This window comes from Notamacropus eugenii, chromosome 2, assembly GCF_028372415.1.
Source record: "Notamacropus eugenii isolate mMacEug1 chromosome 2, mMacEug1.pri_v2, whole genome shotgun sequence".
In the NCBI taxonomy this organism is placed as follows: Eukaryota; Metazoa; Chordata; class Mammalia; order Diprotodontia; family Macropodidae; genus Notamacropus; species Notamacropus eugenii.
The window spans coordinates 391,491,051-391,507,737 of record NC_092873.1 but is presented as its reverse complement, the minus strand read 5'-3'; the positions used below and the strand labels follow the sequence as shown (position 1 = coordinate 391,507,737).

General features: G+C 37.4%; 1 protein-coding gene and 1 long non-coding RNA gene across 2 annotated transcripts; one reads left to right on the top strand and one right to left on the bottom strand.

Moving 5' to 3' along the window:
• Nucleotides 1-579: 579 nt before the first annotated feature.
• On the bottom strand, nucleotides 580-4,015 carry MAP10 (microtubule associated protein 10). Its single transcript, XM_072647499.1, has one exon. The coding sequence runs from the start codon at nucleotides 3,928-3,930 to the stop codon at nucleotides 1,150-1,152; it is 2,781 nt and encodes a 926-aa protein (XP_072503600.1). The 5' UTR covers nucleotides 3,931-4,015; the 3' UTR covers nucleotides 580-1,149.
• A 47-nt stretch (nucleotides 4,016-4,062) lies between these two features.
• On the top strand, nucleotides 4,063-10,293 carry LOC140529091 (uncharacterized). The gene is made up of 2 exons (XR_011975416.1): nucleotides 4,063-4,591; nucleotides 9,673-10,293. It is a non-coding gene; the product is annotated as an uncharacterized lncRNA (long non-coding RNA).
• Nucleotides 10,294-16,687: the final 6,394 nt, after the last annotated feature.

Sequence of the window (16,687 nt, the reverse complement as noted above, 5' to 3'; positions counted from 1 at the left end):
CAGAGCTAAATAGGCATGAACATGTATGACATTAGTTTTGTCATTTAAGATTTTTAAGTCAGTACTAACGAAGTTAAATTGTACTTTATCAGTAATTGGGGCAAACTGCTGCCAGTCTATACCTCAGTGATTCACAGTGTCTAGAACCAAGCTTTCCCCCTTACAAATAGATGTCACTTTTATAATCACTGTCCTTTAGGATTTACAGCAGCATGGAATCTTAGGTGTGATCTAAAATCCATTTTCCTCCTTTTAGAGACACCATAAGTCCAGAAAGATTCCTTTGGTGAAATAGCAAAGTACAATCAAAAAAATGTTGTTTGAAGTCAGAAACCCTGAGTTCAAATCTCAACTTTGTCACTAATACTCATTGATCATCAGGCAACCTCTCAGGGTCTCTTTTTCCTTATGTATACAATGATGAGACTGGACTAATGGCCAAAGTTCCCTTCTAGCTCTAAATCTCTCATCCCTCTGATCTCATCATGACTTACTCAGTCATGCAGGTAGTAAATACAAGGTACAGGGCTTATACCTGGTTCCTATCTCTATTTTAAATGATACAAGTATGGCACAAAATTTAGTCATGAAATTACAATTTTATTTATTGTAATTATTTGTTACAATCTTACTTTTATTAGTTTTTATTATTATTTTTACTAGTTTTAAAAACTTCAGCATTAATCATTTTTCTTCAGTTTAAGAAATCCTTAATTTTTATATTCTCTTTGATTCAGGTCCACATTCTCATTCCATAATGAATTAACTCCTCCAAAAATTTAAAATTGCCCCCACACCATCCCCTTAGCATAAGCATTGTTTTTTTTCCCATATGTTATTTGGATATATAAACTGCTTTAGTAACTAAAGCAGATTGTTCATTAGAACCAATTCCAAAAGCATTTGTACCTTTATCACAAAACAGAAAACTTATAAGGATTACAATGCTTTCATGACCTATTCCAAATTGCTTCTAGAGGAATACTGATTTTGAACAGCAAAAATATGGCATATGAGCAACATCTTATTTTGCATTTCCATAATGAATGCATTCATATAATTTATGTATAAAAATAAGCAATGAAAATGTTACAAAATTTTAGTAACTGTATATACTAGATTTTAAGTTAATTATGAAAAAAACCAATTTTACACTGTATACCCAGGAAGCTTATTTATTACTAACTCACAAATGTCTTTGTATTGTTCACAAATATCTAGTGAGCCAAGTTCATCATTTTCTTCAAGCTGATCTGAAGCAATGCTATCCAGAGCACTAAGTTCTAGTTCAGATGTATTAGATGGCAAATAAGAACTTACTTGAGATGTCCTTAGTGACTGGCTTTTTTCTAAAGATTTTTGGCCACTTCTTGAGTTAAGTTTATCGAGGGTGCCTTGACTATTATTTCTCGTTTCAGAGTTATGAATGTTAGTTTGGTCATCTTGCTTTTTCTTCCCTTCACTCCAATGTGAAGAAAGGTCATTGCTGGAGATACTATTTCCATCTACCAGACTTCTGCCCTGAGACTTTGAACGGTGAGATTTTTTATATGAATGTACTGGTGAGCCAGCTGAAAAAGGTGGGGTAAGAACAGAATTCATTTCACTTCTATGACTTTTTCTAGACATTCTAGATTCACTAGACTTACAATCAGTATCTAAATGAGAATAATTGAGGTTATCTGCTTCCAGGTCAGTACTATCATGAACTCTACAACTTCCAAAAGTATCATCAGCAGTGCAGAAATCTTCTGAATACCAAGGACTAGTAAAATCATCAGAATACTTCAGTTCTCGTATACTCTCAGAAAGGCTATTTTTATTTGGTTTACTATCATTTGAATTAGGATGAAACTCACATCCCAGAGTCTCACTTGCTCCATTACTAAAATCTATGACATTGTCTATTCTAGTATTCTCTGTATCAACATCTAGAAGATGGACTTCTACTTCCTTCTTAAATCTTTCTGAAGCATTTGTAGGAGTGACTTTTTCTGGTAAAATGGGGTTTATCAAAGTTTCTAGAAATGACTCTTTATTTGCTTTGATTTCAACATTTATCTCCTTCTGAGTTCCAGTTTCTGAAACATGAGTTTCTCTTGTCGACCTTTGGCCCTCAGACTCCACCCCATCTTGCTTTAAAGTTCTAACGTTTTCAGCAAAAAAACCCTCTGAAGCAGAACATAGATTACTGGGAACTCTGTGTGGCTTTCCGTGCTCCTCTACTGAACTTTTTCCCTTAGATGACAAACTCTGAAGCTTATCTGTATCGGGCATTTCTGTTCGTGTTTTTCTATCCCATTCTCTTTTTTCATGTAGCATTAACATGTTTGGGTTTGTTTGCTTTAAACGGAGTTTGAATGTATTTGTAAGGCCATAAAGCAGTTTTCTCCTTGGAACTTTTTTTTGGGTGCTCCTGTTTTTTTCAAAACATACACCTTTTCTGAGGTTGTGTCCAACCTGGTTCTTTATTAATGGAGGACTTAAGACCTCTTCTTTTTTCATTGGTAAAAACGTGTCTCCCACTTCTCCAGTTTTACAAGTGGCACTGTCAGAAGATTCTGGGGCCTTCCCACTTTCAGGCCTGTATAACCAGGCTAAGTGAGGGTGGATATCAGTAGCTGCTACAAGGGGTTGGTTATATAATAAAGATAACTCAACCAATAAAGCATTTAATAGAGGCAGCTGCCTTATTGTGTCAAGTTTATCTTGCTCAAAAAGTCTACCTTGGTCAGGCAGAGACTGAGCCACTGAAGTATGACTCTGGTCTGATGGGGCATCATGGTTCATTACCAAAGGGCACAAGACCTTTTTTTCCTGAACCACATCATTTGATTCCCTAGGCATGCTCATTTGAGGTACAGTTACGAATTTGCCCTTGGCCAGTGGTACCTTTTTTGGCTCCAGATGAGAATAAAAGAGAGGTGGTGGGCAAAATATGTTTGTTTCAAGTTCTAAATCTGTGACTTCCTGACTTTTTGGACTAATGCTTTCTCTGACCTCATTTAACATCGTAGTCTCCGACTGGGAAGAGTCTGTTAACTCTGTATCTATATCACTCCTTTGGCATTTGCTGGGAGTTTTAACTACCTTAACCACATATTCCTGTTGCTTTGGCTTAGTTTTATCGTAGGTAACTATCTCAACCATTTCTTGCTGCTGCTCTGGTTCTTCCAAAACTTCCAAATCCTCTGGATCCACCTGAGCAAGGCTTGTGGGTGGGGGAGGAAATGGTTGTTTTCCTTGGGGGGCTGGGGGACTCCTCTCCTTTGTCCTCGTTTCCTCCTCTCCACTAAGCTTAGCCCCAGCGGGGTCCCCCTTCCTCTGGAAGGCCCCGGACGTCTGCGCGCTAACATGGGCCAGCAAGGGGCTCCCCAAGTCGGTCAAGCGGTAGCCCAGATAAATTTGCCCGACTTGCTCCCCTATCGGGTCTCTTAAGACGTAAAGACCTCGGTAGCCCTGGGAAGCTCCCGCGGCAGAGCGCCCCTTGCCCTCTCGGAGGAGCTCCCGGGCAGCGGAGGCCAGGGAGATGCTACAGCGGCCCAAGAGCTTCGGGGCCGGGGTCGGGTTGCCGAGGGGCACGGTCAGGAGCAGCGTGTGGAGCGGGGAGAGGCCCAGCAGGCGCTGCAGGGTGGCCGCATCCTTGCGGAACAGGCAGGCCTTGCCGCGGCCGAAGGCGAACAAGCCGGGCTGGCGCTCCCGGGAAGGAGCGGCGGGGCCTCCCGGAGGGTACACCAGCAGCGTGGGGAAGTCCAGCAGGCGAAAGGCCACGGCCAGGCGGAAGGAGTCGGGCGGAGGCGGCCCGGGCTCCTCTTCGTCTTCCGGCGGCGGGGGCGGCGGCGGTAAGAGCCGCGCTTCCAGGCGCACCCAGCCCACCAGCAGCTCCAGGGAGAAGGGCCGCTCGGCCTCGGGGTTGCCCACGGCGGCCATCGCGTTGCCCTGAGAGATGACGACGCCTCCGCGCTGGAGAGGAAGCGGAACCAGGAACTAGAGGATCTCGCGAGAGTCTCGGAAACAGACGCTGAGCGTGAAATATACAGGAAGACGGAGCAGACGAGGGGAGAGAAACCCGTGGGGGCGGGGCGATTGTGGCTGCTTGACTTCTCGCGAGATTCGCGGAATGTGGCCTGGCGGTTGGTGAGACCTTTCTCCTTCTCCCGTTTCTTTTTGGAAGCACCGTCATTTTTCTTGCGGTATATCAGAACGTGACTCAGACCTTTTTCCCTCAGAAGACTATCTGTCACTGCCTACCTGTGTGACCTGGGCAGCTCTCCTAGCCTCCCCGGGTCTGTTTCCTCACCTGTACAGTGCAGGGCCTCTCACATCCCTGGACTCCCCAGCTCCACCTGTCATCACGGGGCCTCTGTCTGTCAGTCTGTCTCTCTCTGTCTCTCCCCCCCCCCCCCCCTTCTCTGTCGAAATTGGAGGCTTGACATCAGGACTGACCTATTAGGGTGTGCCCCCTTATATCCTACCTGGACTTAGGGGGGCCGGGAGAGGAAGTCAGGGCAGAGCAGGGGAGTCCCCCAGTCTGCCTTTCCCCTGCCTGCAGCAGTGCTAAGAGGAGGAGCCTGACCCTTCCCCCAACAGTGTAAGTGACTGAGAAACAATTTTTAAAATTACGAACCTTTTAAGATATTTTGGGTGTGCAGCGGGGCAAATTCACCAAAAGCTACTGTTGAGAGCCTGTTGGGAAGGGGCTGTTATAATAATTATGATAATAAGCCTTCGGGCCCTATAGAGACACTGGAAATTATGATTTGGGATCTGTATATCCAAATATATATATATGTACATCTACACACATATAATATATATACATACATATGTACACGCGTACTTACATATATGTCTGTCTGTACGTATTGGAAATTATCTCTTCTGTAAAATGTTAGGTGATTTGGCCAGGGTCACATGGCTAGTAAAGTATTTGTGATCCTCTGACCTTGAGAAACTTAACATCCTAGTAGAGAGATTCTGCTAAACTCTGATTAAATGATATTTTCCATAGTGCTGCATAATACTGTCCTTGCGCGTAGTAGGGACCCAAAATAAGGAAAGTTTTGAACCCTCCCTATTCTATTTAGCTCTCTTTCCCTTCTCAAATTACTTTGTAATTGACTTGTTTACATACATGTTAACAACTGCTCCAGGAGAATATAAGTTGCCCCAGGACATAATAGTTGCTTAACAAGTCCATCAATTTATAAAGGCAAAATTATATGAATCAGGATCTGTTGAAAGAATAAATAATGGAGAATTTATTTTTAGCTGAATGTGTCTACTTTTGGAAAGCTTCCTACAATAAGAATTAGGTATTAAAAAAAAGTTTCAGAAAGTGTATTTCCTTTATAGTGCTTCTCATAACACATAAAATCTTTATGTAGTATATATGTTATAAATGCTTCATGGCCTACCCCAAGCTATCATTGCCATGGTTATTATGAAATTTTCAAGGGAATAAAGTGCTTTCACATGAACTGTCATGTTTGTTTACCAGGCTGTTTAACTCAGTTGATTAGAATAAAATAGGCCATGAAGTCCAAAATCAGATATTTAATCAAGTGTAGGCCAATTACCTTCACTTTCAGGTAATGAGTATTTATGAACCTATTATAGATCAGTGCTATGCAGTTCTAACCTTAGTTGGGCAACAAATGAGACAGATTGAGAGGTTCCATCACCATTCACAGAAACATAACTCCAGCTTTAGGATCACAGTTTGAGACTTCATATAGGAAGTAAAAGTACAAGATATTGCTATATTTGTTGTGGAAAAAAAAAATTAAGATCTTGTAGCAGTTAGCTGAGATGGACTTTTGAATACCTCTGATCTAGTGTCTGCAGATAGGGTGAGGTAGAGTTTGGTGTCCAGAGGAAAATACAGACTTGGAGCTCATTACATAATTAAGTACGTAAAGTCTATATTACTAAATGCCTGTCAGATACAACAGAAACAACTCCCAAGTGTTTTTACATGTGTTGTGTAACTGAATGGATAATGTGTTGGACTTGGAGTTAAAAAGACATTTAAATTGGACCTTGTGTGTACTAGCTGTGTTACTATGAACACATAGTTTCTTTCACTTCTTCAGGCAACAATCAAAGATTTACCTTCATACATATTGAAGGTTGCATTCCTAGTGGGTATTCCCATACCAATAAAAGCTGTATTGATGTATGCAAAAATGTGGTAGGTTCTAGAGATGCAGAATAGGAGGGGAAAAATACATTGAGCCCTCAAAGAACTGAAGATCTGCTAGAAGAATGAAGTGGATTTGCAGATAATTATCACGAAATTGTTAGCAAAAGAATGAAAAAAGTCAGACAATGGCTTGGGAGATTTGAGGAGAGAGTTATTTCTAGTTAGAGGGATCATGGAAGTTTCATGGTAGAAGTATTATCTAATATGGGTCTTGATTAAAGATCAAACAATATCAGATGCCATACCCAAAGGAATAAATGAGATGGGAGCAGAGTATTTGAAGGTCATCTTTCAAAAACTTCAACCTGGAACAACTAATATTATAAAACTAACTGATTTGCGTTAATGAGGAGGAGTAATTGGATAAAGTAAAAATAATGGTAATTTGGAAGCAGATGACCACTTCATCTTACAACTGTTGATAAAGAGGTGAGAATAGTATGATAAATATTCTACATCCTAGAAAAGCAAATTTATGGAGTTCAGAGAAAGGAGGTAAGATTCCATAGCCTAACTTTTTTTTGGTAAGTTAGCAAGGACAACAAAAAGGTGGTTTTTGTTTTTTATTTATTTTTACAACTATATTAAGTAAAAGATGATAAAATGAGGGATGTGACTACTACTTTGGATGAAAGTGAATTCTCTACCAAGGGAAAATATCATTGGGCTATAAAGAAAAGAATAAAAATGACAAATAGGTGTAGTCCCAGATAAGTGTGAGAGCATAGTGAGAGAGCAACTACTTGCCCATGAGGACTGGGTGAACTACATCCCAGAGTACTGAAGGAACTAATAGGTGTGATTGCTGAGCCATGGACAGTGGTCTTTGAAAGACTGGAGAAGAGGAGAAGCGTAGCAGCACTTGTGAAGGCAACTCTCTTGATTGCTTTTTTAAAAGGAGGAGAACAAAATCTTAAAAAATGTAGCCAGTGATCTTGATTTTTGCTCCTGGCAAAATGAGGATGTGGGACTGGAGCTCAGGATTAGGGTTGGATATATGAATCTAAAAGTCATCTGCTTAGAGATCATAATTGAACCCGTGGGAAATGATGAGATCACCAGGTGACACAGAATTAGAAGGAAAAAGAGAAAAGGGCCCAGAACAGATCCACCATTAGTGGGTATGATATAAATGAAGAAGCAGCAAATGAGACTAAAAAGGAATGGTCAGACAGGAGGAAAATCAGGAGTCACAAAAACCCAGGGAAGAGAGACTATCCAGAAGGAAACGGTGATGAATGGTGTTAAACGCTTCAGAGAGGTCAAGAAGGATGAGGACTGAAGGAGAAGGGTTGAAGAAAATTTGGCAATTAAGATATAATTGGTGAGTTTGGAGAGAGCAATTTCAGTTGAATAATGAACAAGGTTGGAAGCCAGAATGCAAAGGATTTAAAAGAGAGTAAGAGGAAAGGTAGTGGAAGCGCCAAATCAGACAGCTTTTTTCAAGGAGAGGAGTGATATTGACCAAGAGCTACTTGGGAGAACAGGATCCAGTAAAGGGTTTATTTTGTTTTTAAATATCAGGGAAACATGAGCATGTTTGTAGGTAACAGGGAAAGAGACAGTAGACAGGGAGATAGTAAGAGAGAATGCAGGCTGATAGAAGGGTCAGTCTGCAGAAGAAGAAGAATCTGTGTCAGAAAAGTGATGGCTGTTAACAGGTTTGGAACTCAGATGTTTTGAATCCAGACATTCTGAATCTAAGTGGTAAGCAACTCTCTAACACTATAGATTACAAAGGAGTTGTTGATCTGCACTAATGATGGGGGTTTTTAAACTTGAAATTCCTTACGTTGATTAAATCAAAAGCATGGACAAAAAATAAAAATAATTACATATTTGCTTGTATCCCTTTGTGGTCCTTACAAGGATGTGTGTATACATATGTATGTATATATGTATATATGACATAATTTATATGTAAGACCAATACATATGCTTATATGTGTGTGTAGATACATATATAGTTAACATAACAAACTTCATCGTTGTCAGTGTACAAAAAAATATGCTTCACTCTGCACCCTGAGTCCATCACCTCTGTCAGGAAGTGTGTATCATGTTTCATCATCATATTCTGTAATCATGGTTGGTCATTGAATATATACATATATATATTATGTTTATAAAGGACATACTGTTTAAAAAATTAGTATGTACTTTATTTTTGTTTTGCTGATTTTTTTTTTTTTACTTCACATAAGTGTTACCATATATCTTTTGTAACTCTGCATTCACATCCCCAGAGATGAATGGAGGCCTGAGAAAGCTAGAGAGCAGAGCATTCCTGCCTTAAGTCCTTAACAGTGAGGAGTAATGGTTTCATATTTTATGTGATCACAGGCAAGGAGGTGCCTGAGGAAGAAATTGAACATGTGGTGCTGAAGCTCTGTAGCCCAGTAGGGTGAGGCAGTGTCCAGACATGAACTAAAAGGGGCTGACACAGAGAACAGGCACCATTTGAAAGAGGCTGAAGTGGTGACCAGCAGACTGTGGCGGCTGTGAGAAGTATCTACCCAGTCTGCAACACGGTTCTGCCCTTTTCTTATCCCTACAATAAGAAGGACATTGTTCCCTCTGCCTGTCAGAGCAGTTGGCATTTGGAAATTTTATTTTCTGACTTTCAACTTGCATGTTATTTAAACTGTTAATGTTAGAAACAACAGTGACAATAACTACATGGCTCTCAATCTGAGTTTGTTTGATTAAAAGTGGAGGACAATATTGGGAGTTGGGAAGCCAAAACCCAATCAAAAAAGATTTTGATTGTTTCCCTTAACCTTTAGATAGGGGCTAGCCAATTAAAGAATAAATGCAGCTACTATTTTAATAACCTTCCAGAGTCCATATGCATACTGATCAGACCCCAGACTTATTTTCTTTAGAACCAAGTGTGAGAAACAGGAATGAGCCCAAAGCCATGCTGTGGAACTAGCAGTTGCTTCTTTTGCCTGAGGGCACTTTGAGGGACTGCCTACCCTGTATTGTGGTTGTTGGGCTGAATGACCTGCCCTGGTGAGGGAGGTAGAGTGATTGTGCATGTTTGAGTTTTGACAGACTTTGACTGGCCAATCATTTTTATTTTGGTGCTAGAGGATTTCTGGCCTTTCTCAGACTTTCCCTCCAAGTGATTAGACATGAGAATTGCGTAGGGATTTTTTACTTAAAAAATTCCTTCATTTGGGAATTTTTAGAATTTTTTTTCTTAGGTTTTATATTTTATTTTTGAGTAGGTCTGACTATGGGAAACAAATGTGGTTATTGTTGTTGGTAGTCTATTTTTTTTTTCTAAATGGACATCATGGGCAGGTATCAGAAATCCAGTTCTAACCGTGGGACACTACAACGAGTGACCCTGGGAATTCTCTGTGAATATATTTTTTTCTATTTTGAACAGAATTTTAGTCTTAGGTTTTCTTTTTTTCCTTTTAGAATAATTCTCCTTTTTTGCCACATTTTTGCCACAGATGCAGAAACCCCACCAAATGGAGAATAACAACAAATTATGGCACATGAATGTAATAGAATACTGTCATGCCATAAGAAAGGATAAAAGGAACTGTTTCAGTCAAGCAAGGAAGACTTATGTGAACACGTGTGGAGTAAAGGGAGCACAATAAGAACTATGAATGCAATAACAACACTGTAAAAACAACTTTGAAAGACTTACGAACGCTTATCAACTCAGTGACCAACCGTGAGTCCTGAATGTTGATGATGAAGCATGCTCTGTGCTTCCTGACAGAGCGTTGATAGACTCAGGGTGCAGTGACATACTTTTTATACATAACCAAAGTTGGAATTTGTTTTGTTTGACTAGACATATTTGTTACAAAGTTTTTTGCTTCTCCATCCTAATAGAATAGAGGAGGGAAGTAAATATTTTTTGTTAACTGAAAATAATTATAAAAAAGAAAAATAGGGGCTGATATGACTAACATAAATTGTTGCACACTGAGTATAGACATACATAAAGACTTTCTGATATCAAGTAGATACACAGGGTGAAATTAAGTACATTGTAAGTTCATTGAAAACAGCAATAAAACAATTGAGGGATTATAATGTAATTCATAGCAAGGTCGAAAGTGTTTTGTGAATTACATGATCCCTTTCATCATTCAAAATTTCCAAAAAATTGGAGATAGTACCTGGAAATTAATTTTCAAACCTTCCACTGAGAAAGAGATGCTGCTTAAAAATCTAGAAGCTGTCAGATGCAGAAACTGTTTCTCATAGAGAAATTCTAAAGTATGCTGAAACCCATAAAAGAAAGTTTGCCTCTAGGTAAGGTTGAGGCTATACCTCCATTAATTCCATTAGAGAGCTATTATTTGTCCAAGTTTGAGATCTTCTCCAGAAGAAACCATGCCCCAGAGGAGCAACTTTAGAGCATTTAGATTAGCTTTTTAGCTATGTGATGGAATCATCACAGCATTGGCTGGCATTTGAGTTAGAAAAGAGTATTAGGGTGATATGGGACCTCAGAAACCAACTAAAGAACTACTGTTACATGGCCCCATTACAGAGTCCACCATCCCATATACGTCATGTATAGTGATGGTATGAAAGAATAGGAAGATACAAATTTGTGTAGATTACCAGACTTTGAACAGAAGAACCAAAATGAATGAATATTCCACTTTAAAGAGTTCAAGATAAGAATAAATTAAAAATTCCCAATTAAACACCAAAATGGAAATCTTGAAAATCAAAGGGGAGATGAATAAAATTGAAAGTAAGAAAACCACTGAAATAAAAATAGAAGCTGGTTTTATGAAAAATACAAAATAAAATAAATAAATTATTGGTTAATTTGATTTTCAAAAGGAAAGAAGAAAACCAAATGACTAGTATCAGAAATGAAAGGGGCGAATTCACCACCAATGAAGAGGAAATTAAGACAATTCTTAAGAGCCATTTTGCCCAATTATATGCCAATAAATTTGATAATATAAATGAAATGGATGAATATCTACAAAAATATAAATTACCCAGATGAACAGAAGAAGAAATAAAATACTTAAATAATCCAATCCCAGAGAAAGAAATTGAACAAGCCATCAATGAACTTAAGTAAAAATCCCCAGGAGCAGTTGGATTCACAAGCAAATTCTACCAAACATTTAAAGAACAGTTAATCCCAACACTGTGTAAACTATTTGGAAAAATAGATGCAGTCCCACCAAATTCTTTTTGCAACACAAATATGGTGCTAATACCTAAACCAGTAAGAACCAAAACAGAGAAAGTTATAGACCAGTTTTCCTAATGAATAGTGATGCACAGATTTTAAATAAAATACTAGCAAAAAGATCACAACAGTATATCACAAGGTCATACACTATGACCAGGTGGGATTTATACCAGGAATGCAGGGCTGGTTCAATATTAGGAAAACTGTAAGCACAACTGACCAAATCAGTAACAAAACCAACAAAATACAGCACTCATTCCTGTTAACAGTACTAGAGAGCATAGGAATAAACTTTTCCTTAAAATGATAAGTAGTATTTATCTAAAACCCATACGTACAAATATATTTCTAGTATTTGTAGCATTTCTTTTTGTGGTGGCTAAGAATTGGAGATCAAGGGGATGCTCATCAATTGGGGAATGGCCAAACAAGTTGTGGTATATGATTGTAATGGAATATTATTCTCTCTCTCTCTCCCCCCTCCCCCTTCCTGTTTCTCCTCTCTTTCCCTTCCTTTCTTTTTCTTTTTTTTAAGTCTTTTTGTACAAAATGGCTAATATGGAAATGTTTTATATAATTGCACATATATAACATATATCTGCTTACTAATCAGGGAGGGGTGAGGGGTTATAGAATTTGGAACCCAAAATTAAATAAAAATATTTTTTTAAAAAGTTCAAGATATTCTGAACTGGCTATCCATTGAATAGGAAATGCTTGTCAGTGTTGAATTTACACTGTTAATGCTATCAAATTCTTATGGCAGACAAAGAAAAAGACTGTTTTCATCTGCCCAGCTGAATCTTACATCTTAGAATACCTAACACTTTCAAATGCCTGTTATTGAAAGTAGTCAGATATACTATTTATCTGAAAGTGTTATTGTACCTAGATGACTTTGTTTTCTTTGAAAAGACGCTGGAAAGACTTGTCCAGTCAAATTGGTAAAGTAGGAGGAAGTATCATGGCTAAGCTCCCCGTAACAACTATTCCACAAAAACCTAGAAAATGTACCAGATGAAGTCCTGATTGTGAAGCATAAAGAAAAATTGAGTCATTTTTCCAACTTATATTGGCATAAGAAGACAGGTCCTCTGACACTGGAGACAAGGTCTAGTATAGCAGCACAAGGGCCCCTAATGTTGTGCAAAGAACTGAATCAAGTGCTAAATGGAAGCTTTATTCCTCATGCCCCAGAGCTAAGTTGCAAATTCAGTACAGAATAAGAAGGAGATCTGTACCTAAGAGTAGTTGACCATGACCAGGAAGCCATGGACCTGAGACCTTATCGGGCCAGGAACAAGAAAGTAACGTCTGTGTATCTCTGACCACTTAGAACAGAAGAATGCCTCATATCTGGTTTCCTAGACCATATGACCACAAAACCCAGCAGAAAGTAATAGAAGGAGAAATTCTATTTAATATAACTATAGAATGTGTAAAATACTTGGGAATCTACCTCCAACAACTGACGTAGGAACTATTTGAATACAACTACAAAACCCTCTACACAAATAAAGACAAACTCTAACTATAGAAATATTAATTGCTCCTAAGTACACTGACACAGTACCATAAGATCAGCAATACTACCTAAATTAATTTAGTTAGTCAGTGTAGTACCAATAAAACTAGCAAAGGAATAATTTATAGGACTAAAAAGATAATAACAAAATTCATCTGAAAGAAGAAAAAGTCAAGAATCTCAAGAGCAATAACTATAAAAGTGGAAAGAAAGGAAGCCTCACAGTACCAGATCTCAAACCAAACCATACCACATAATAATCATCAAAGTGATTTGATCTTTGTGAAGAAAAAAAATGGTATATCAGTGGAATAATTAGGTACACAATACAGAGTATACGCAAGCAAATGAGCATAATAGCCTCATTTTAGCTAAACTCAATGATCCCAGCTATTGGAATGAAGGATTCTCTGCATATCTTTTGGGAATACTAAAAAAAAGAATTTGTCAGAAACTTGGTGCAGACCCACAAGATAAACTCCAAATTGCTATATGACTTAGACATAAATAAATTAGAGGAACCAGGAAGAAATTACCTTCCAGATTTATGACTTGGAGTCTTAAGAATTTATGACCAAACAAGGGACAGAGAAGATTGCAGACAGTTAAATGAACAACTTTAATCACATAAAATTTAAAAGTTTTTGTGCAAACAAAACCAAAGCAACCATGCCCCAAATTGCCAGTAACTGGAGTAATCCAATACAAATTGAAGCAACCCTGCTGTTCTACTTCAGACCCATCATGTTGACAAAGTGGACAAAAATGGAAAATGATAGAGGAGCTGGGGAGAAACAGTTGCATTAATGTATAAATATATATATATATACACATACATACATATATCACTTCTTTGATGTCAAAGAACTAGAAATTCCCCAATTAAATGGGGAAACTTTTAACAAATCATTCTATATGAATATAATGGAATATTACTATGTTGTAAGAAAGGATAAAAGGGTCTTTTTACAGAGAAACCCTGCAGGGATAGGAGCTGAGGGAAGAGTTGAATGAACAGAAGCAGAGTGAAGTGAACAGAATCAGGCGAACAATTTATACAACATTGTAAAGACAAGAACTTTGACCAACGATGATTCTAGAGGACTCGAAGCTCTTAGCTGAGAACCGTGCTTCATATTTTACTTGAAAAAAAACCTTGTTATTGTATTACTGATATTTTAGAATAATGTGTCTGGAGAGTTGAATCTTTAGTTTTTCCTTTTTGGAATCCTGTGTATTTTTTCTATTTATAAATTGTCACTTGCTTTTGAAAATTCTGTAACATTTTCTTGAGTGATTTCCTAGAATATCAAATGTAAATTACTTTATTTTTCTGAATTTTCTGGGATGTCAGCAATTCTAAGGTGGCTATTACCCTTTGGATCTGTCACTATCATCTACATGAATTACAGTTCTTTTTCTAGCTGATTTATCTTCTGACCAAGTCTGATTTGAATCTTCCATCTTAACTGAAGAGTTCATTCATATCATATGTATCACTAATTCTAATACAGTGCAGTCACCTTGATCTTTGTATTTATTTGGAAAACTAAGAAGTATAATAGTATAATTCCCAACTATCTGTCTGTCTGTCTATCTGTCTATCAATTATTGTTAACATAATCCTCTTGATACTTTTGTTAGTACTATGTGTCTTTAGCTGTTAATTTCCCTTCAGTTTCTAACTTTCTTGATGGTAGGGTACATGTATTTTTCCATATTCTTAATTTAGTGTTAATAGCCATCTAAGACTCTAAATAAATACTAATGGTTATGTTTATAATAAATTAGTATTGTATGTATCATTATAAACAAGAAATAATCAATGTAAATGAGGACCATTCACCTAAATGCTGCCAAAGCAGTTAATTGTAACTTCAATTTTCAATTTTTTGTCTTTAGTATGAATTATTTTTATTTGTGGAACCAAACTTTTTTGGATGTTTTATTTCTCAGGACTGTAGGCCAGAACTAATTTGAATAGCTCTAATTACTAATTTAAAACAGGCCTCATTTAATGCAATTAGACTTTAAATGGGTCTTATTTTAAATAGACAATCCTTATAATCTGCTTAGTTTGTTCCAAGACATAGCCAGCTGCTATTTTCATTATTGGTGTGGGAATTATCTTTTGAAATCTGGATGGTGAAACAAAAATCTTTATTTTAGACTTATTAATTATTTACTTATTTAGAGTTTAAAGCCTACAGTTCCTCTAGACAAGTAAACTCAGCTAAAGTCAGTATATTTTAAAATATCTTTACAAACAGCTTGGTGCCTTTATTTCCAAAAAGAGTATTGCTTCCTAGTTCTTCAGGGGTCAAGTTCCTTCTGCAGCTCTTGTAATCTTGCTTCTCCCTTAAATAATAGCCTCTTAGAGTAGAGAAGAGCCATAGCATTGCAAAAACACTTTCCCCTCTATTCATATCTTCCTATCTTTTTTCTATTTACTTTCATAGTCCATTAGTGCTAATTTTAGAGTAGCACCATTTCAGTCTTATAGACTCATCTTTATCTTGTTAATAGCTTTCTTATATATTGGAATGTACACTTAAATTTTATTTTCAAGACTAGAGATGATTTGTTCTTTAAAACATGCATGTGATTATTTCATCTTAGCTATCAAATTCTAAGAAACATCCGACTCATTAGATTACCATCCTTTGTAAGCCTTAGCAAAAAATATTGAATACATTGTCACTTGCTATCTAAATGATAAATAATGTGGAGCATAGTACTATATAGCATCAGTTCTGTATAAAGCAGAAGTGTCAAACAACTATGAGGCCCACAACACTCCCACTTGTGATGCAAGCATTGGAAAATATTTAACAAAATAAATAAAAATGCAGTAAAACAAAGATAACATTAATGTGATTTTCTAAGTCAATATGTGGTCCACAGGGATCCTTAGGTACCATTTTAGGGCCTTCATTTCTATTTGACTTTGCCACCATTAGTATAGAGTAGACTTTGAAGAGTCTAGTACATATTAAATTATGTATAGAATAGAAAAAAAAAAAGGGAGGCCCAGAGGCATCCATTTCTAAAATTTCTTTTAAAAACCAGTAAAAAAAAGCTTAACATTATTTATAGAAACCTAGGAAAATCTTGTATAGGCTACAAACCTTTTTACAGAGGCCCTACTGAGTCCAATTTCCCTTAGATTCTGATGTTTATGGTTGACTAAATCTAGGACCTTGGGTAGGTAGATTAAAGGAAATGGGATAAATCTCCTTTCTTTCTGCTCCCTCCAGTTTTATGATATGCTGTGTTTCTGTGCAGGTTTTCTTCAAGCATTAGATGTGAGCATTCTCTGAAGACTGTTCAATACTAGTTAGACAGCAGGAGTTACTGGATCCCATTGGCACTACAGCAGTTTCTGTAAATAATGCCACACAAGTGTAAGCATTGTGACTTCTTTTATTATTGTTCCTTAATGAGAACAACTTTTGAATTAAACTATAATTCAACCCAGGTTAGAAATTTTCCTTAGCTTAGATTTTCTTAAACCATTTCCCACTTCTCTAAATGTCTATCCTCTTCCTTTGTTTCTGGAGGACCCAAGGGTATCGGCTCAAATACAGAGCCAGCATGATTAGACATAGGCAGTCTGCTAAGCAACTTAGATTGGAAAAATGAAGAGTTAGGCAGTGGTAGACCCTGAGAACATTTGTGATGGTGTTTATGCTATACACCATTTCCCAGTGAAGCAGAGGAATCATATTTTCGATGTGTTGATTTTTCATTATATACAAAA

Bases quoted from the DNA above. Each gene is read 5' to 3' on its own strand.
- MAP10 (XM_072647499.1), bottom strand. From the start codon at position 3,930: ATGGCCGCCGTGGGCAACCCCGAGGCCGAGCGGCCCTTCTCCCTGGAG.